At 38.9% G+C, this 20,955-nt stretch overlaps 1 protein-coding gene across 1 annotated transcript in view; it reads right to left on the bottom strand.

Annotated features, from left to right (window-relative positions):
* Positions 1–694: 694 nt before the first annotated feature.
* The window catches only part of sv2c.L (synaptic vesicle glycoprotein 2C L homeolog), a 111,488-nt gene continuing 91,227 nt past the window's right edge, over positions 695–20,955 (bottom strand). The window contains exons 6-13 of the mRNA XM_018265337.2: positions 17,421–17,510; positions 13,487–13,597; positions 12,377–12,465; positions 10,013–10,177; positions 8,224–8,357; positions 4,073–4,276; positions 2,831–2,990; positions 695–1,693 (exon numbers count right to left, since the gene is read on the bottom strand). Coding sequence (XP_018120826.1) covers positions 1,510–1,693; positions 2,831–2,990; positions 4,073–4,276; positions 8,224–8,357; positions 10,013–10,177; positions 12,377–12,465; positions 13,487–13,597; positions 17,421–17,510 — 1,137 coding nt within the window. The 3' untranslated portion in view covers positions 695–1,509. The remainder of the gene's footprint in view (positions 1,694–2,830; positions 2,991–4,072; positions 4,277–8,223; positions 8,358–10,012; positions 10,178–12,376; positions 12,466–13,486; positions 13,598–17,420; positions 17,511–20,955) is intronic.

Raw genomic sequence — 20,955 nt, 5'->3', positions numbered from 1 at the left:
ATCTCTCCCTACTATACCTGCTATCCCACAGCCACAGTCCCTTCCCAGAGACTATTATCCCACTGTTACTATAGGCACGATCTCTCCCTACTATACCTGTTATCCCACAGTCACAGTCCCTTCCCAGAGACTATTATCCCACTGTTACTATAGGCACGATCTCTCCCTACTATACCTGCTATTCCACAGTCACAGTCCCTTCCCAGAGACTATTATCCCACTGTTACTATAGGCACCATCTCTCCCTACTATACCTGTTATCCCACAGTCACAGTCCCTTTCCAGAGACTATTATCCCAAGGTTACTATAGACACCATCTCTCCCTACTATACCTGTTATCCCACATCCACACTCCCTTCCCAAAGACTATTATCCCACTGCTACTATAGACACCATCTCTCCCTACTATACCTGCTATCCCACAGCCACAGTCCCTTCCCAGAGACTATTACTCCACTGTAACTATAAGCACCATCTCTCCCTACTATACCTGCTATCCACAGTCTCTTCCCAGAGACTATTATCCCACTGCTACTATAGGCACCATCTCTCCCTACTATACCTGCTATCCCACAGTCACATTCCCTTCCCAGAGACTATTATCCCACTGCTACTATAGGCACCATCTCTCCATACTATACTTGCTATCCCACAGTCACACTCCCTTCCCAGAGACTATTATCCCACTGCTACTATAGGCACTGTCTCTCTCTACTATACCTGCTATACCACAGCCACAGTCCATTCCCAGAGACTATTATCCCCACTTCTACTACAGGCAGCAGCTTACCCTATTACACCTGTTATCACAGAGGCACAATACCTTCCTAGAGGCTGTAATATATGCTGTCTTAACAGTTAATTTAAAATAAATGTAAACCATCAAAACAAATGTAAAATTTCTTAGTGATGTTAAGATTTTAGCAGTTTTTACACAGCTAATACAACAACTCTGCCTTTTGTTCAGTTTTGTCGACAAGAAACAGTTGGTAGAAAATTTGATGAAAGTTGATGAAAAAAGTTGTCATTTTACTCTTGATCTGAGCGGAGAAACAGGTGACTTTTCTCTGTTCAATAGCTTAATTCTTCTGTTACAAATTCATGATATTAGCAGTCTAAAAACAGTGTTGTGGCTCCCACAAAATCAAGGGCAGCTTTACAAATGTATCTTATACTTAGAAATGACATTATAAGAAAAGCAAATCAATGTATAAACCATCCCTATGTTCATATGTTCTCTGCAAACCGGATTCTATAAAGCAAATCATTCATAGACCAAACAAGCTGATAAGAATTTTTCTAAATATTTAACACAGTGAGGGTGTGGACACGTACACTGAGTGTGACAGCGAGGGTGTGAAACTAAGTGTGACAGTGGGGACTAGTACACTGAGGGTGACAGGACAAGTATGACAGGGCTTCTTGGTGAGGATTTGAAGTTTGTATTCAGATCGGTTTATCATTGGCAGAGAATACAGAAAAAAATGCTTGATGGCTTTACTTCCCAATTACATCAAGACCTGATTCCTTGTATCAGGGAGTCGGAGTCCCACTAAGCCCCCTCCAACGAGCACAGCAGAGGCTAACAGAATTGGAATGACTTTGGTGATTCCAACAAGAGAGCCAAATATCAGGTTTCCAAGAACTGCAGATCCTTTACAAAGGGCATTCAAAAATCCGAATCCAGTTGCCCTGTAAGAGACAAAAAAAAGTAAAGTGAAAAACGATGGGACAGTAGACATTAGGGGTAGCTGAGATGGGTGCTTAGGGACATTTTTAGGGTAGCTGTGAGGATGTCAAGATGTTACAATAAACTATATTCTATTTAATAATCTGCTTTCTACTTGGTCTGGATTTGTATTAGCCTGAATATTTGTTTTTGACCCCCAGATTGAGTAAACAGTTAATTCTCTATGTATGGGGCCTCCTAAGGACCCGCCTGACTGATAACTGGCCAAATATAGCTAGATATATCCCACCATTCTCATTGGCTCATTAAGGTGGTCCTCGTCCAATGGATTTACATAGGACCACAGTGTGAAGACCAAATGAGAAGATCTCTGGCCATTGGCAGATTAAATTTTCAAAACATGTCTTGATTGATGTAAGGAATCTTGAAAAGGGGTCTCAATATAGTAAGATGGTTACTCACCACATCAGGGAAGTGGCCCAAGTGCATTGCCCTTAACCCTCAGCACAGAGAGCAGACAAACCAAAAATTCTTAGAAGCAGGCACTCAAATGAAGGCAATCTTCCACCAGGTTATTTAATCGAAGTAAAAAAGCCTAGGCTGTGGACACAAAAAATCATTTTACTTTGATTTAATAACCTGGTGGAAGATTGCCTTCATTTGAGTGCCTGCTTCAAAGAATTTTTGGTTATGTTTTGATTGATGAGCAAAGATATTGGTTGGGATTGTCCACCCTACACTGAATTTGAAAATCATACAAAATGATCTTATTAGTACATATACGGCCAGTTTAAGACTCAGAGAGAGGACTTAAGGTGGACTACACTGGTGGACCTGAGGAAGTTTACTATGTGACTGGGCCATCTACACTGAAGGGCAAACACCATTGTTAAATAAATATGGGCTTATGGGCAAAAAAAAAAAAAACAGATATAAAGGTCGTGAGAAGGAGTTGGAGCTATTATTATTTCTGCATCTGCTGATGCTCCATCCACTGGCAGAGAAGGGCCATCAGCAGGTAAACTGTAGTTTGGACAGACCAACTAATATCCAGTAGGGTTAGAGCATGGTCTAGCAAAACTCAGCTATGGGTTTCGTTCTGAAAGGAACTTGTAAAACTCAGATGTATTTCAGTGTACCTTTTATCTGTAGGGTAGAGTTCCACAGTGATCACATCAAGAGAGTTCCATGCTGAAATAGTCAGCCCATTGTACACACACAGCATGCCCACCATCATAGACTCACTGGTACCGAACCACAAAAGGAAACAGCTGATGCCAGAAAGTACCATAGAGCCTCCTGAAAAGACAGTGACAGAAAGTGATTTAGGGTGAGAGTTATAATTTTACTTCATTTTAACAGTTTTTCCTACTTCTACGTTGAAATCAAGATAGGTATAGGGATTTGTAATATAGGAACTGGATCCCTCAAAATCAATAATTAGGTAACTGATCAGTATTTGACTGTGTCCCTCTGCTACATATTAGTTAGCAAGGACGCACCACTGTACATTGTTATATTGCTACTTGCACTGTGTTCATTGCACTATGTTGTATATATTACGTGGGTCTCTTACTGAGTCCCTTTTTATCTTGTCCTTGTTGGATCCTAGTCACAAGACAGCAATACCATTAGCCAGACAGCAAGTCTACATTCTGGTCTGTCACTGCTTCCTGTGATTGACAGACTTTTTTGCGTTCATATGGAAGTGTAAAATTCAAGTCTTTTCTGTTATCATAAAGAGTTGTGTGAACTCTGCAGTTGGTAAAGCCTTTCTAAGGGGCAGGTTTGTGATGTCACACAGCACAGTGGTGATGTCACTGGGACTGGGCAGATCCAGGAAGGCAATTTGGTGGGTTGGAAACAGGGATTGTGACCTGGATGTGAGGTGAATGGACAGTATCAAAACAGCTGAGCAGGAAGGAAAGGTGTGGAAATTTTAAAATTACAGCTGTAATACCTGCCCAGGCGTTAGCTCATGATTCATGGGTTCAGCCAAATAACAGCTGGTCCAACCTCTACTAAACAGTCCTATATAAATCCAACTTCTACTCAGGCCTTGCCAGGTGAAGCGCTATGCTTTTGGGACCCCACGTTGTACACCCTTGATATTATATCAGACCAATGTGGCCTTCCTCTTTCTCAAGTCCTTATACAGACTCCAGAGTCCAGTCCTTTTCCTAGGGGAAAAACCTAAGACCAGCCCTAGAAGCTGCTGCCATCTAGTGATAAAAGAGTAAATTCTATTTAACCATAATTTTATGAAAACAACAAGAATTTACACACCCAGGGGAAACCTTGATGAAAAGCACCTACACAAAAACCATAAGCTTACCACACCAATATACCAAGTCTAGACGAGAATACAGCCATAAACCTACCCAACATTGTTAGTCTCCCGATCTTGTCCATCAGTAGAGCAGAGACTATGTTGCCCGGAAGAACTGCTAAGGTTCCAAGGAAGTTAACAAAATAGATCCAGTAGGCGCTGTAATCATCATCAAAGGTGATCTGGCAGCCGATTTTGGGAAGGAGGAATGTGCAGTTTATCATTTCACTGTCGGTGAACTTGTATTTCTCTAGATCTGCAGAAAATGAAATGGAAACATTAGTCCCCATATCCTATCCATATGCCAGGTCAGTGTAGCAGATATTCAGCTTTTTCCCAGGGAAAAGTGTCTTTCTTTGGGGCTTATGCTATTTAATGGAAAACTTTAAACAGTTTATATCAAATTAAATGGCCTATTAAAGAAACTTCCCAAACTAGAATATAATCATCAGTAAATATTTCCCTTTTACATCATTTCCATTGAGTCTGTGTGCTGCTTTAGAGATCCCCTGACCAAAAATACTGCAGCTCCATCTGTAACAGGAAGTGTGGGAGTAAAATACTTTGTTCATCAATTGGCTGATGTGACCTAACATGTATGAGCTCCATTGTTTTGTTTGTATGATTCCAGGGGACGGCCCTTAATACTTAAAATATTAATTTTCTATTTAGGATTACTCAATAGCACATACTACCAAAAAAGTTTTTATGAAAATGGTTTATAAAGATGAAGCATAGTTTTACATATGACCTGCTTTATGAAATATATTTTTGTAGAGACCTACTGTATATTGTTCGGGGTAAAGTTTTCTTTTAAATATTTTATCAACATGGACCAGTGGACAGGTATTTTCTGATGTTTTTATGGCTAGGCTGAAGGATATTAAGTACATAGTAACATTGGTTGAAAAAAGGCATTTGTCTATTGAGTGAAAGCTGCCAAATTGCACTTCATTTTTCCTTTTTTATAGTTTTTTAATTTTTTGGTTTCAAATGGGGGTCAGTGACTCAGTTTAAAAATACAAATGCTCTGTAAGGCTACAAATGTATTGTTATCATTTTATTACTCATCAGACCCTCTCCTATTCATATTGCAGTCTCTTATTCAAATAAATCCATGGTTGCTAGGGTAATTTGGACCCTAGCAAACTGCTGAAATTACAAACTGGAGAGCTGCTCAATAAAAGCTGAATAACTCAAAAAACGTAAATAATAAAAAATGAAAACCAATTGCAAATTGTCTCAAAATATCACTCTCCACAACATACCAAAAGTTAATTCAAAGGTAAACTACTCCTTTAAAAGGGTTGTCACGTGTCTGGTTTTGAACTGGACAGTATAATTTTTACATGGGGTGTTTGGTTCAAAACTGGATTTCATAAGTCAAAATCAGACAGAACTCTGCCCTGACTGATGGAAGTTCTACCAGTCATGAGCCATTGCCTCATAACCCTGCCCTTTGACATCACCAGCCCACCCCTGATGTAACCAGCCCACGCCTATGCATCATCATTGCACCATCCTACCTCATACCCTATACCCCCTGTCCAGACCATATGCCCACAAAAAATGGCAACCCTAACATTTTGCATTGTGATAAGCACATTGTACACGGTGTTACTACTCCTAACCCCAGTTTCAATGCATTCCTTTGTACAGGGCATGAGTAAAGTTAAGGGGTATTTTCTGTTGTTGCTGGTCTTTAGCATAACTCTGCTTTTTCAACTGGTCAGATCAGAGGCCGTAATGTGTTGTGCCATAATCCTGGTTAGTAAAGAATTATAAAACTATAGGGGGAGATGGGGACAAGGAACAAGGCAGAACCCTAGAGACAATAACACTTTTATAATAAACCAGGGAGGCCCTACATAAGAACTTTTGCTATTCCTTCCTTTTTATATTTTAATCACGTATACATAAAAGGAAATTCAAGGTGGTTTAGTTGTCCCTTTAGCTTCCGCCGAGCTTAAGACACATATCTATCTGCCATATAAGAGAAGAGAAAGATGCTGACAGATTCTCATATGTCCCCTGTAACACATAATAGCAACCAGGAACTCAGGAATTGGAGTCTTTTTAGAGAAGAATGAAAGCGAGCAAGAAACATAGTCACTGCCTGAATGCTAATGGTTCATTAATAAATGGATTATTTTAACAGGCACAGTGTACATGCTTCATTTGCTTGGCTTAATTACATTACATTACATTTTTAAAAAATTAAAAATTAGGTGAATTTGATTTCATGCCTATTTCTAAAAAGATAAGTGGAGTAACCTTGAACAGCAAGTATCAACACCAAGGGGCAGATTTACTTAGGGTCGAATACCTAGGGTTAATTAACCCTCGATATTCGACTGTCGAAGTTAAATCCTTCGACTTTGAATATCGAAGTCGAAGGATTTAGCGCTAATCGTTCGATCGAACTATTAAATCCTTCGAATCAAACTATTTGAAGGATTTGAATCCATCGATCGAACGAAATTCCTTCGATCAAAAAAAGCTTAGAAAGTCTATGGGGACCTTCCCCATAGGCTAACATTGAGGTTCGGTAGGTTTTACTTGGCGAAGTAGGGGGTCGAATTTTTTTAAAGAGACAGTACTTCGACTATCGAATGGTCGAATAGTCGAACAATTTTTAGTTTGAATGCTTCGAATCGAAGTCGTAGTCGAAGGTCGAAGTAGCCAATTCGATGGTCAAAGTAGCCCAAAAAAACGTTCGAAATTCGAAGTATTTTTTCTTCTATTCCTTCACTCGGGCTAAGTAAATGTGCCCCCAAATATTGTCTCAGGAGAGATAGGTGAAGGCATCAAAAAAAGGCATCTGAAAGCCTCTACCCTGGAAAGCAACACGACTACACAGGAAAATGTTTTGTGTTAGTCATTGAACTGTTTTCATAGAATGTGGTTACAGAGGCATGTTCCTACAGACAGACAGCAATATACATTATTGACTTGTGGTTCCTAGGGTGGGAATCCTCGGGCAGAGTTACTTCCATAGATGCATTTCAGTTTCCAATTCCAGAAGGGACTTGCGCAGCTTCAGGAAAGGAACAATGTTCAAATTTTATCAACAGCCACAAGGTGTCACTATATTCCTGTATTTTACGCATTGTATTTCCTTTCCTTATCTGTTCTACTGTTTCTGGATGGATGAGTTGATACAGTCGGTAGAAAATAAAGTGTGTGGAAAAAAGCAAAGTCTTGATGTTGCTTTACTTAGAACTGACCAGGGGAATGTCAGACAACTCTCTTCTGCTCACAAACGTATTTTTCTATAAAGAGTACTCTGAGAACTCATTTGTTTTGAGGCTTCACAAATAATGCCGTGAAGTGAATAATTGTTGGACAACTGAATGCAATCATTTTTAATTTGCAAAAATCTGAATATATAAATTAGAGTTTAGCTTTGGTTTGGTATTAGTTGGATATAAAGGTAGAGTCAGTGGATGCTATTTGTGGGTATGTTGGATTATTATTGGTGACACCCTTGAATGGTGAATTTCTTTTTATTGAGTTTCTGATAAAAATTTAAAAAAAAGACGCTCCACCCTTTAAATATCTATTCTGATAATAATCTGTAAATACTTTAACACATCAGTGTTTTTATGTAACTAAATGAATTATAATTCGAATATATTCTTTGTGTAATATGAGTGTATAGATTTTATGAACGTTTATTACATATGGGTGCCTCCGTGCTGGCCATTTTACAGTTGCTCTCTGCACAGAAAGGTGGATATATTGGGCATGTCCAAACCATCCTGCAAGTAAGATGCTCTCTTTTCGGGAGCTGTTTGGAAGTTGCAGCTCGTCCCCACTTTTCATCAGATCTAATCTTTGGGGGTATATTTATCAAAGAGTGAAGTTAGATATCACCACAGTCCGCTATAATCATATACCGCCTCTCTCCATTAATTTCTATGGGTTTTTTAAAAGCGTATTTATCAAAGGGTGAAAGTGAAAGTGCATCCTTTGATAAATACGCTTTTAAACATCCCATAGAAATGAATGTAGAGAGGTGGTATTTCACTCTAGTGGACTATGGTGATCTCTAACTTCACTTTTTGATAAATACACTTGGACTCTTAGCCCGAGCAAAAATGAAAAACCCAATTGACCATCCATGTGGACAACCAAACTGCTCAATATCTGACCATCTAGGTATTAAACATGCATCAGCTGGCACTTAAACAAAGCTCGCACCTGTGTTGACAAAATGGGTATCTATGATGGTACAATTCCTAAAGTAAGTGTTGATGGAAGTCACATCTTCAAAGTAGCATTTTTCAAACAGAGAGTCTTGGAAGACAACAGACTTTAACTTCATTGATATGAACCTGTTGGAAAAAAACAGTTGTTTTTATTAAGACTTCTCCCCACCTCTGTATTGGCTATAGTCACGCTACATGACTTCTTTCAAGGGATTAAATGCTGAGTTGAGTGGGCCAGGTTGGAACTATTAAGCAACGTACAGGAGCAGAATGACAGATGGGATGTTTGTGAAACCGTTGGGTGGATATTCCCTAAGCACAACATGGCCAAGCAATAATGTCAGATGGCAGGTTATCTTGTTTCATTTGGAAAGCAAATAATCCCAATGTAACCACCTGCCCATAGTCTTTAGTCTTAGGAGGCACTATGGAAAAACATGTTTATTTACCTTTCCCATGTCCTGCAACATTTTATTTCCACCACTGTTCTCAGGTGGAAAACAGCAGCAGTCAGAATGAAATATATGAGGAAAAATGATATACATGTTCTTATATTAATGCTGGAGAATAATTTAAATGATCTTATATAAATGTTGGAGAATGTGTCTGCTTATCCTTGGCCTTTAGATAAGCTACAGGCAGTAAAACCTAGGCAATAAGGGCCATTTCCAAACGCAGAGCAGTGTGGTTGTTTGGAAAAAAATGGATTTATTTTACCCACAATGCAGCATTTCCCCCAGGATTGCAGCTTAATTGCAGCCATACAGAAAATTGAGTCTGACATGTCAAAACGATACAATTGCGCAAATTAAGTGCAAGTTGTAGCAAACATTTTCAAAGTTGACATTAGTGTGTGATTCATTTGACACAAGCCTGCTGTGTAATTCCAAACACATTGGGGAATCCTGATGGTACTGCCATTCCAGGGTTCCCTGTAGTAGCTTTAGGGTCAGGGCACACAGATCGTGTGGCGACAAATCTCCTTTTCTTCGGGGTGACTAATCTCCCCGAACTGCCTCCCCTGCCTTCCCGCCGGCTTAAATGTAAATCGATGGCGGGATGGCACCCGGAATGATTAGTTTTCCAAAGTCGCCTAAAGTTGCCTGATGAGAAAACTGAAAAACGAATTGCTCCGAGTGCCATCCCGCCATTTAAGCCGGCGGGAAGGCAGTTCGGGGGGGGGGTAGTCGCTCTGAAGAAGAGGAGATTTGTTGCTGGGCGACTAATCTCCCCGAATCTGCCTGTGTGCCCTGAGCCTCAGGGTTCCCCTATGTCATTAGGCGCACTTATACGCAGTTCAGCATAGTAGGCATGATGGATGCAATGCAATTTAGCTCAACAATATGGAAATGCAAGGAGCGTATTTGGACCTTTCAAGTACCTCAATAAACACTCAATAAACACAAACTTTGCAACCTTTTTAGCGTGATCATACTTCACTTTGCTGTGTTCTTAATGACCCTTAAAGGATTGAAATGTGACTATATTTCTGCAAGATGGAGTGTAGCATTGCTAAGAGTTACAGTTATATAACATTCTATGCACAAACAATCTATTCCATGTAATATGGATTTATCTGTAAAAGCCTCTTCTGATTATCATCTAATTTGTTGAGTTTTCTTCAGTATCTGCTCTGAAATTAATTATGCTCAGTCAAGGTTATGGCCCGTTCCATATTAAAAATATCGATTTGCCTCCAAAATAACTGACATTTGCAACTGCAAGTGAATCACTAAAGCCAATACATTGTAACCATGAGATGTAACGCATGATGGACGTACCTGTCATTGATGAACACTGCATTCTTATGAATCTGATTTTCTAAAGTGTAGTTGAATTTGTAGTCTGAGATCATGCTCCTGTTAAAATGTTTCACCCGTAAAGCATATTCGTCCGACTGAAGGTGTTTAATAACGTCGGAGAACCAGACTGATAAACCGTAGTACCTTTACAAAAAAAGAAAAAAATTCATTTACTTGAACTGGAAACTCAATTTAGAAGAATTGTCTATGGGCAAATGACTCTCAGGGAGGAAGGGGCAATGTATAGACATATTCTGGTAGCCTACAGCAGCCAATAAGATGCTTGCTTTCAAAAAGTAGAGAAGCAAATACCAGAACTAGCAAGAGCAACAGAGTACCGTATATACTCAAGTATAAGCCGACCCGAGTATAAGCCGAGGTACCTAATTTTACCTATGAAAACTGGGAAAACTTATTGACTCTAGTATAAGCCTAGACACAACTACATCCCTGTCTCCCAGCAGCGCATATTCTGCCAAAGCGACCCCCCCAGCGATCAACCAGACTTCTTTGCAAAGTTGATGGTGACAGAGAATTGCCAAACGGATTACTGTGTGCATTGTCCCACTGTCCCACTACCATGTGCAGAGGGTGCTGTTTGATATTGCCATCACTGTTAATCTTTCATATAACCAACAGAGGGCGCTGTGTGATATTGCAGTCACTGTTAATCCTTCATACAACCAACAGAGGGCGCTGTGTGATATTGCAGTCACTGTTAATCTTTCATATAACCAACAGAGGGTGCTGTTTGATATTGCCATCACTGTTATTCTTTCATATAACCAACAGAGGGCGATGTGTGATATTGCAGTCACTGTTAAACTTTCATATAACCAACAGAGGGCACTGTGTGATATTGCAGTCACTGTTATTCTTCCATACAACCAACAGATGGCGCTGTGTGATATTGCAGTCACTGTTATTCTTTCATATAACCAACAGAGGTTGCTGTGTGATATTGCAGTCACTGTTATTCTTTCATATAACCAACAGAGGGCGCACTGTTATTCTTTCATATAACCAACAGAGGGTGCTGTGTGATATTGCAGTCACTGTTATTCTTTAATATAACCAACAGAGGTTGCTGTGTGATATTGCAGCCACTGTTATTCTTTCATATAACCAACAGAGGGCGCACTGTTATTCTTTCATATAACCAACAGAGGGTGCTGTGTGATATTGCAGTCACTGTTATTCTTTAATATAACCAACAGAGGGCGCTGTGTGATATTGCAGTCACTGTTATTCTTTCATATAACCAACAGAGGTTGCTGTGTGATATTGCAGTCACTGTTAATCTTTCATATAACCAACAGAGGGCGCACTGTTATTCTTTCACATAACCAACAGAGGGTGCTGTGTGATATTGCAGTCACTGTTGTTCTTTAATATAACCAACAGAGGGCGCTGTGTGATATTGCAGTCACTGTTAATCTTTCATATAACCAACAGAGGGCGCACTGTTATTCTTTCATATAACCAGCAGAGGGCATTGTGGGATATTGCAGTCTCTCCCCAAGTGAACTGTTGGTATAGGAATGATTAAAAGTGACTGCAATCTCAGCTACTCGGGTCGGGTACCGCTCACCCGAGTATAAGCTGAGGTAGACTTTTTCAGCACATTTTGGATGCTGAAAAACTCACTCGGGTATACTATGCATCTTATATAACATTCCAGTCTTGTCTTTTGCAGCAGTAATCATGTACAGGTATGGGACCTTTTATCCAGAATGCTCGGGACCTGAGCTATTCTGGATAATGGATCTTTCCATAATTTGGATCTTCATACATTTAGGGGGTTATTTAGCCAAAAACCTGAAAAATTCTTGTTTTTTTACCATAATATCCAAATTTTTAGTGGAAAAAAAACCTCACATTTTTCGGGATTTATTATACCCCAAGGAAGGAAAAAGTCTGAATCCGAAAATCCGGCATCTCAGAACTGCTGAGGTTGCATATAAGTCAAAGTGAAGTGAATGGGAGTTTTTTATTTAATTTTTTTCTCTGCAAACTTTGTCGCAGTTTCGATTAAAAAATCCACAGACAGCAAATGCAGAATTTCACCACAAATCTATGCATAGAAAAAAAAAAACCGTCATTACTATTTGGGACTAATGTGGCCTTATTCTTCATAGGTAATACAGGTATGGGATCTATTACCGGAATCCCATTATCCAGAAAGTTCAGAATTACAGACAGGCCATCTCCCATAGACTCCATTTTATCTAAATATTCCAAATTTTTAAAAATTATTTCTTTTTTCTCTGTAATAATAAAACTAATTTCTAGATAGTTTTCAAACAGATATTTCGTTACACAAATCAATCAAAGAAATCTTACCCAAATGATAGAGTGAGCCATACTATAGTCAGTTTGATTGTGTTGTCTTTCACAGGATACTCAAAGCACCTCATAAACGTTAGCCATATCTGGAAAAACACACATTACAAGATTAACAAACACATCTCAAAATCCACAATTCTTTTCAATAACACCTACAAATAAGAAACAAGAAACTGCTCGGCATTATTGTTATTGGGGTATTAGCATTGTAAATGTGTGCCTAGAACTCTTTATGGACAGATCAAGCTGTGCTCATTTTGAGCCGGGTACTTTACAGGCTCTCGGATCATAGGACAAATAAAATGAAACACAATTGTTTCTTATCTCGCTGCACCAACTGGAGGTGCTTGTGCCGTGTATAGAACATTGCGGTGTGCAGATCCGAGGATCCAGACTGCTCAAGGGTTTTCTCCAGCTTCTATAAATGTGGAATGGAAGCATGTCCAATGTCTAAATATCTGCATTATCATGTATAATAAACATTGACCAATCAAAAACTTGCTGCTAACCTGTGTGAAGAGCCTTAAAGATTAGACATTGTAACTGTGTAACTGTGGCATAACCTGGAGTTGAGTTGTCTTACTTGATTATTGTTGGATTTATTTTGTTATAATTTTATTTCACTGTTGCTTCAACTGTTTTACAGGGACTGTGATTATTTAGCCAGAAAGCTGATGTGTCTAATAGCCTTAATATAATGTCCCATACAACACTCAACAGCTAGATATGTTCATTATCCACCAAGAACCCTCCTGATTCTAGAGGCCAAGGATAAATGCTCCCTGTTTAGTAACTTAAAAGCAACCTTGTAGTGAGGGACCCCACACCTGCAAAAACATCTTCACATTATCCTACAATGTCAAACCAAATCCACAGTTTTGACACTTAAAGACAGACAGTGGCTCCTAAACTCCCTGCCAATGACTTCATTCATATGATTAAAGTGAGTAACTAGCCAACCCATTATGGCCAATCAAAAGCTGTGTAATTAGTCAAAACCAACAATTGAGACCCCTACAAATAGGCTGCTACTTATCCAGATCATGAACAAATTGTTTTCTGCAGGTAAAGTTAGATATAAGGTCCTGCCCAACTGTATTTACTTACTCCATAGAACTCTGTGCGGATTCTGACGAAGCATCTCTTGTACCAAGTTCCCGTGTCCGACTCAATTTCAATGAGCTCATCAATTTGTTTTGGTGTCTTAATTCTTTGAACCTACATAAGAGAATAAAAGCAAAGGGTTGGATGTTTTAATAAAAAATATTTTAGTAGAAATACCTTCCATTTATTTCCCATGAATCATAAGGTATGATTAAAAGATGAATAGAGAGATAAGTAATAAAAAGTAGCAATAACAATAAAAGTGTAGCCTCACAGAGTAACAGTTTTTTTGGTTGTTGGGGTCAGTGACCCCTATTTGAAAGCAGGAGAGAGGAGGAAGAAGGAGGCAAATAATTAAATATGCTATTAAATTAAAAATGAAGACAAACTTAAAGGGATCCTGTCATCAGAAAACATGTTTTTTTCAAAACGCATCAGTTAATAGTGCAACTCCAGCAGAATTCTGCACTGAAATCCATTTCTCAAAAGAGCAAACAGATTTTTTTATATTCAATTTTGAAATCTGACATGGGGCTAGACATTTTGTCAGAGCACAAGTCACATGACTTGGGGCAGCTGGGAAATTGACAATATGTCTAGCCCCATGTCAGATTTCAAAATTGAATATAAAAAAGTCTGTTTGCTCTTTTGAGAAATGGATTCAAGTGCAGAATTCTGCTGGAGCAGCACTATTAACTGATTCATTTTGAAAAAATTTTTTTTTCCCATGACAGTATCCCTTTAAAATTTGTAAAGAATAGGACATTTTATAACATACAATACTAAAAGGCAGGGGGGGAAACTACAGATGAAGCAGAACGTGCGGCTGCAGGGGGGCCCAGGAGATATAGGGGCCCTATATGACCCTAATTAATATACAATTTAAATTAATACAGGTATGGGACATGTTATCCAGAATGCTCGGGACCTGGGTTTTTTCAGATAATGGATCTTTCCGTAATTTGGGTCTTCATGCCTTAAGTCTACTAGAAATTCATTTAAACATTAAATAAACCCAATAGGCTGGTTTTGCTTCCAATAAGGATTAATTATATCTTAGTTGGGATCATGTACAAGCTACTGTTTTATTATTACACAGAAAAAGGAAATCATTTTTAAAAATGTGGATTATTTGGATAAAATGGAGTCTATGGGAGACAGCCATTCCGTAATTCGGAGCTTTCTGGATATCGGGTTTCCAGATAAGGGATCCTATACCTGTACTGCTAAAACAGGTCAACCTCTAGACATTTTGGGGGCTTGGAAAATAATTTGTTATGGGCTCAGTAAAATATAGTTACACCACTGCTAAAAGGTGAACTACCACTTTAACAGAATTTTGTATTATAAGTAGGAAATTTTAACATGGCAGCTTTGATTCAAACATCTTTTTCTATGCCTAAAATAATTACATTTCCATCAATCTACTTTCTTCGGGAATGCATTAATTGGGACAAAATATGTATATACAAATGTGGGATCTGTTATCCAGAAACCTGTCATCCAAAAAGCTCAGAAGTACAGAAAGGCCATCTTCCATGGACACTATTTTAATCAAATAAATAAAATGTTTAAAAGTGATTTCCTTTTGTCTCTGTAATAAAAAAAACAGTACCTTGTTTTTAAACAAATTAAGATATAATTAATCCTTACTGGGAGCAAAACAATCCTTTTGTGTTTAAATAATGTTTCAATTATTTTTTTTTTTAGCAGACTTAAGGTATGGCGATCCAAATGACAAAAAGATCTGGATAAAAGGTCCCATACCTGCATATGCATGAAGACATTATGTATTGTACCAGTGCATATTAAATAGTTGAGCCCAGAAGATGATGGAAAGGGATTCAATGGCTGCTACTATAATATATTAATAAATAAAGAGATGTGAGAGCTTCCCAGCAGTGTCAGCCAGAGATTCTCTGATAAAGACTTGCATAAATCAATGGTTGTGTAGCTTCGCCTAATTAAAGCTGAACATGCAGCCTATCTTGTGCAGACTGTTACAGATAGATGTCTGGCACTTGTCTACACTCCTTTTTCTAATTTCCGCTTTCATTCTCACGATAACAATGGTAATCAGGGGGCAGAGCAATGTCAGATCAGATGAGAAAGCGGCAACAAACTACAGGGCCAATGATTCAGCTTTGTTTAACTGCCTAAAGCAACTGTTTCCCTTGCAGCCTCTAAAGTGACCTTAAAGAAAGTGACTGGAAGGGTCAACAATGGGCAGAAAGCAGACCATAAATAAAGGCAGCCAGTTTCATATGAATCATTTATATTTATAAGGATATCATCATTTTTTGTTATCAGTTTATTGCAGTTTGGTCCTGACATCTCATTCTACATCAGCATGTATAAGTGGGGGGTGTCAGGGTTAGTGATGGGCGAATAAATACGGCAGGCATGTATTTGCAGCGAATTTCTGCGTTTGCCGCGGCAGAATAAATTTGCGTAACAGCCGCAAAAGTTTGCAAAATTCGATTCGTTCACGTCAAAATCATTGCACGTCAACATTATTCGGACACCCATAGACTTTAAAGACAGGCGTCAAAATTCGCCCATCACTAGTTAGGGGTTGTTCACCTTTAAACTAAATTTTACTAAAAGTTTTTGGAAAACAAATAAGTCCAAACTCCCAAATGAGTCCAAACTTTAGCTCATTTATCAACATCTTTTCTTGAAAAACATCACGACAAAATCGAGTGTCAAATCGGATTGCATGATTGACGTTCTGAAAACTCGTTTTTCTCAAGTTTTCATGCGAAAGCTTGACTCTTTTAGATTATTGGACAACAAACCTGAATTTTTCAGATTTTCCAGTGCAGATCTGCAGATCATGATGTCAAGCTACATGACCTAGACGGGTTTAAGATTATGTATTTTCGGTTTGGATTTTTAGCAGCTTTTGGGGAATGATAAATCTCAAAAAATTTGTGTTATATTTTTTTTAAATTAAAAATTAGAGCTTTCCTCCTAAAAACCCCAACCAGAAAAAATCATGGTTTAATAAATGGGCCTCTTAGTATGATGTAGAGAGTGATATTCTAAGACAATTTGCAATTGATTTTATTTTATATCTGTGGTTTTTAAGTTATTTAGCTATTTATTCAGCAGCTCTCCAATTTGCAATTTCTCATTGCTAGATTCCAAATTACTCTAGCAACCATGTACTAATTTACATAAGAGACTAGACTATGAATCGGAGAAGGCCTGAATAGAAAGATGAATAATAAAAAGTAGCTATAAACAATACATTTGTAGCCTTACAGGGCATTTGTTTTTAAATGGGGACAGTGACTCTAATTTGAAAGCAGCAAAGAGTCAGAAGAAAAAGGCAACTAATGAAAAAAATTATAAATAAATAATGAAGACCAATTGAAAAGCTGCTTAAATTTGGCCATTCTATAATATAATAAATGTTAACGTAAAAGTGAACCACCCATTTAACAGGTGGATGTCATCTGTGCAATAACTTTTCATATTTTCCATTTTCTCTGTTCTCTGGTGCCTTGTTATTTCATTGTTCCCATGTTCCTTAAAAGTGACCTTCAGAGTTTGTTGTTTCAAGCCCCCCTTTGATGATCAAGCCCCCCTTGATTCATAACTGGGTTACAGATATATAAAAATGTAGCTGTTTTCTGCCAAGTTTGAAGAATATCTAAGGCAATTATTAAGTGTTCACTCCAGCTAATTAACTGTCAAAACATATCTAGAAATGAAAAAGGGGCATTCTCCACCAAATCTCCACCAAAGCTGGAACCTTCAAACCATTGCTCTGGACACCCCATTCTTTGGGAACCACAGCCTTTCTCCTTCTTTTTCTTTTTCCTCTCCTTCCTGTGCTTTACTAATACCAGTCCTACATGTTACAGAGGATTATGGCACATTAACACAAAAGTCAAGTGTAATAGGCTACATTTATGCAGTAAGATCTTACAGTGAAGACTTTTTCAGGCTCACCACGAGCTCTCATGTTTGTGTCATGGATTTGTTTGAGGATCATCCAGGCTTCATCATGTTTCCCAGTCTGAAATGTAAAAAAACAAGTCAATATTGAACCAACTGCATTGAAACCCCAAAGCAGTGTCAATAAAGAGAGCAATGCATGGGTTAAGGTATGTGATGAACAGATACAATACCTTGCCAACTTGTAATATTCCTTTACAAACACAGTAGTGTTTCCAACAAGGTTAATAAAGGAACTTAGACTTTATCTCAGCATTTTCTCAAAGTTTTAGAGGAATGGCTTTGAGAATCATTTCCCAAAGCCTGTTATAACCCCTTTTTATGTAGATGCAAACCTTTTACAGACTTATTCATGCAGTTGAAATACATCTGCTCTTTATTGGTAGATGTGCTTATGCACGGCTATTTCAGTATCAAATCTAGATACATCAACGGTTTTTCAGAATAAATATCTATACGCCAAATAACACTCTTTTAGATAAGACAATATACAAGATAAGGTCCTCATGGAATAAAGGATTAATCTCTGAATAATACAATAACACCTTTAAAAACGGTTACTCAACTACATCCATGTGGATGTTGAATAATTTAAAAAAAATTCTGTTTATTGTAATTATATACTCCCAAGGGTTTGAAATCAGGTAAGAAATTAAAAAATAATTCTTATGGCTAAAACAACACAACAAGACATCTGAATCTGTAGTGGCTTGCCTCTACAGAGGGACAAAAAAATATGCAAAAATACAGATATTTAGTGGAGCTAAAAATGTTGCTTTGCAGATTTCAGAAGGGGATGTGAAACAGGAAATGATGTTACAGACACTAGACACTAGGGGGCAGATTTACTAAGCTCGAGTAAATTTTCGAAGTTAAAAAAGTAATTTTTTGGGTACTTCGACCATCAGATAGGCTACTACGACCTTCGTCTCGAACGATTCGAAGTAAAAATCATTCGACTATTCAACCATTCGATAATCAAAGTACTGTCTATTTAAAAAACTTCGACTTCAATACTTCGCCAACTTAAAACTGCCGAAGTGCTATGTTAGCCTATGGGGACCTTCCAGAGCAATTTTCTAAGTTTTTTGGTTTCAAAGGAAAATCGTACAATCATACGATAAAATCGTTCAAATCGTACGATTCGAAGTACGATCGGCGTACGATCGTACTACTTTCGGAATACGATCGTACGATGAATAAAATCCTCCAAAATTCGAATTTGAATGTTGGAGGATTCTATTCGATGGTCTAATTTCGAAGTATTTTCCACTTCGAAATTCGGCCCTTGATAAATCTGCCTATAGGTGTTCATCCTGCTTAGCTAAATTGCTGAAAATGAAAGATGGGTTTTTGGTGAATCAGCAGATTCTGACAATATAATAATACAGCTGGTAGAACAAACACAAGGAATGGGGTTCTTCCGCTTAGATCTCACAGTATAACATTGGGTGGCGACAATAACAGTAAGATAGCCATAGATAGGGGGATATCAACTGCCTTGACCATAGTTAGGGATGTAGCGAACCGCCGATAATGTGTTCGCGAACGCCGTTCGCGAACACCGGCAAAAAATGCGAACAGTTCGCGAACAGTTCGCGAACTTCGAACATCCGAAAATCGTTCGATTCGAACGATCGAAGGATTTTAATCGTTCGATCGAACGATTTTCGTTCGAATCGAACGAAAATCGTTCGATTTTAGCGATCGAATGGTCGAATGGTCGAACGATTTTGACGCGAACGTCGCGCGACGTTCGCGAACTTGCGGCGGACGCGAACAGCCGATGTTCGCGCGAACAAGTTCGAACGATCGAAGGATTTTAATCGTTCGATCGAACGATTTTCGTTCGAATCGAACGAAAATCGTTCGATTTTAGCGATCGAATGGTCGAATGGTCGAACGATTTTGACGCGAACGTCGCGCGACGTTCGCGAACTTGCGGCGGACGCGAACAGCCGATGTTCGCGCGAACAAGTTCGCCGCCGAACAGTCCGCGACATCCCTAACCATAGTTGTAAGAACATATTTGTTATAGTGATAGTTAACATGCCTCCTTTGCCCATAGAAATCTCATAAAACATATGAATTGAGTAATTGCATGAAATTGTTTTGAAGGCCCCAATGTGTGACCAACACTACTGTGCACCCTTCTTCTATCCTGTCTTTTTTGAGTCTTCTACTCATTGAGATTTCATGCTTATGGTCGCATCTTACCCATGCTTAATTCATCTACCCAGTTCTGAATCTGAAGCCGCCATCACTAATTTAATCTATAAATTTTTGTACACCAGCAATCTCATAGAAGTATTTACATCCAGTGATGAAAGTAAAAACCCAGGGGCCACTATGGACCCCTGGGAAAAACAGAACAGTACTATTTATCATTATGGTTTGTTTTGTTCAACCTGATCATTTTGGACCTCTAATGAGAGATGTGCTACTTCATTTGGTATAATTTAGGCTAGGGCCACACAGGGCCAAAATCAGCCTGATGAAATCTGCCAGTCGATCTCAGCCACCACCGCTGGCAACAGCCTTCCTCTTCTGCTCACATCCGGAACCATTGTGTCGGTGCAAACACATTTGCCAGATTTTGCAGCAAAATCCTCCAAGTGTGTTTGTGCTGGAGACGACACTATGGTTGCGGATGCGAAAGAACAAGTAGGCTACTGCCATAGGTAGCGGCTGAAATCAGCCAACGAACTGTTTCCAACAGAAGAATAAAAATGCAATTGTCAATAATATTAAAGCTGCAATGCCACCACCTCATTAAAAAATACTGAACTCAAATTTGGGGCAAATTCACTAAGGCGCGAAGCACCGAACGCTAGCGTTAATTCGCTAGTGTTTGGCATTTTCGCTACTGCGCAAATTCACTAACGAACGCTGGCGTAGTTTCGCTAGTGTTACTTCGCAACCTTACGCCAGGCGAATCTTCGCTAGCGACGAAACTACGCAAATTCACTAACTTGCGCAGTGTAGTGAACGCTACCTTTTACGCTAGACTTCCTTCGCCACCTCAGACCTGGTCGAAGCGCAATAGAGTAGATAGGGATTGTTTTAAAAAAAGTCAAAATTTTCTCTAAGTCCCAAAAAACGCTGGCGTGTTTTCTACATGATGGCTGATAGGCTGAAAAAGATGAAAATTTTTTGGGGCTCCCCTTCCTCCCCCCTACATTTCCTGACTCATGGCAACTTACCTAGACAGTGGGCACATGTGTAGGGCAAAATAAAATTTTTATTTGCAGATTTGAAGGTTTTCTAGGCATTTGTAGTGCTGATACGTGTTCCTCCATTGAAATCTGAATTTCGCGCTGTATGCAAATTAGCCTTCGCTAGCGCAACTTCGCTTTATATAGCGAAACAACGCTAGCGCAACTCCGCAACCTTACGCTACCCCTGTGCGCAACTTTGGATTTAAGTGAATTTGCGAAGCGCTGGCGAAACTACGCCTGGCAAAGTGCGGCGAAGTTGCGCCTGGCGCAACTTCGCATCTTAGTGAA

Source organism: Xenopus laevis, chromosome 1L (genome assembly GCF_017654675.1).
Source record: "Xenopus laevis strain J_2021 chromosome 1L, Xenopus_laevis_v10.1, whole genome shotgun sequence".
NCBI lineage: Eukaryota > Metazoa > Chordata > Amphibia > Anura > Pipidae > Xenopus > Xenopus laevis.
Note: the sequence above shows the minus strand (reverse complement) of the source record. Positions and strands in the feature narration are given on the sequence as shown.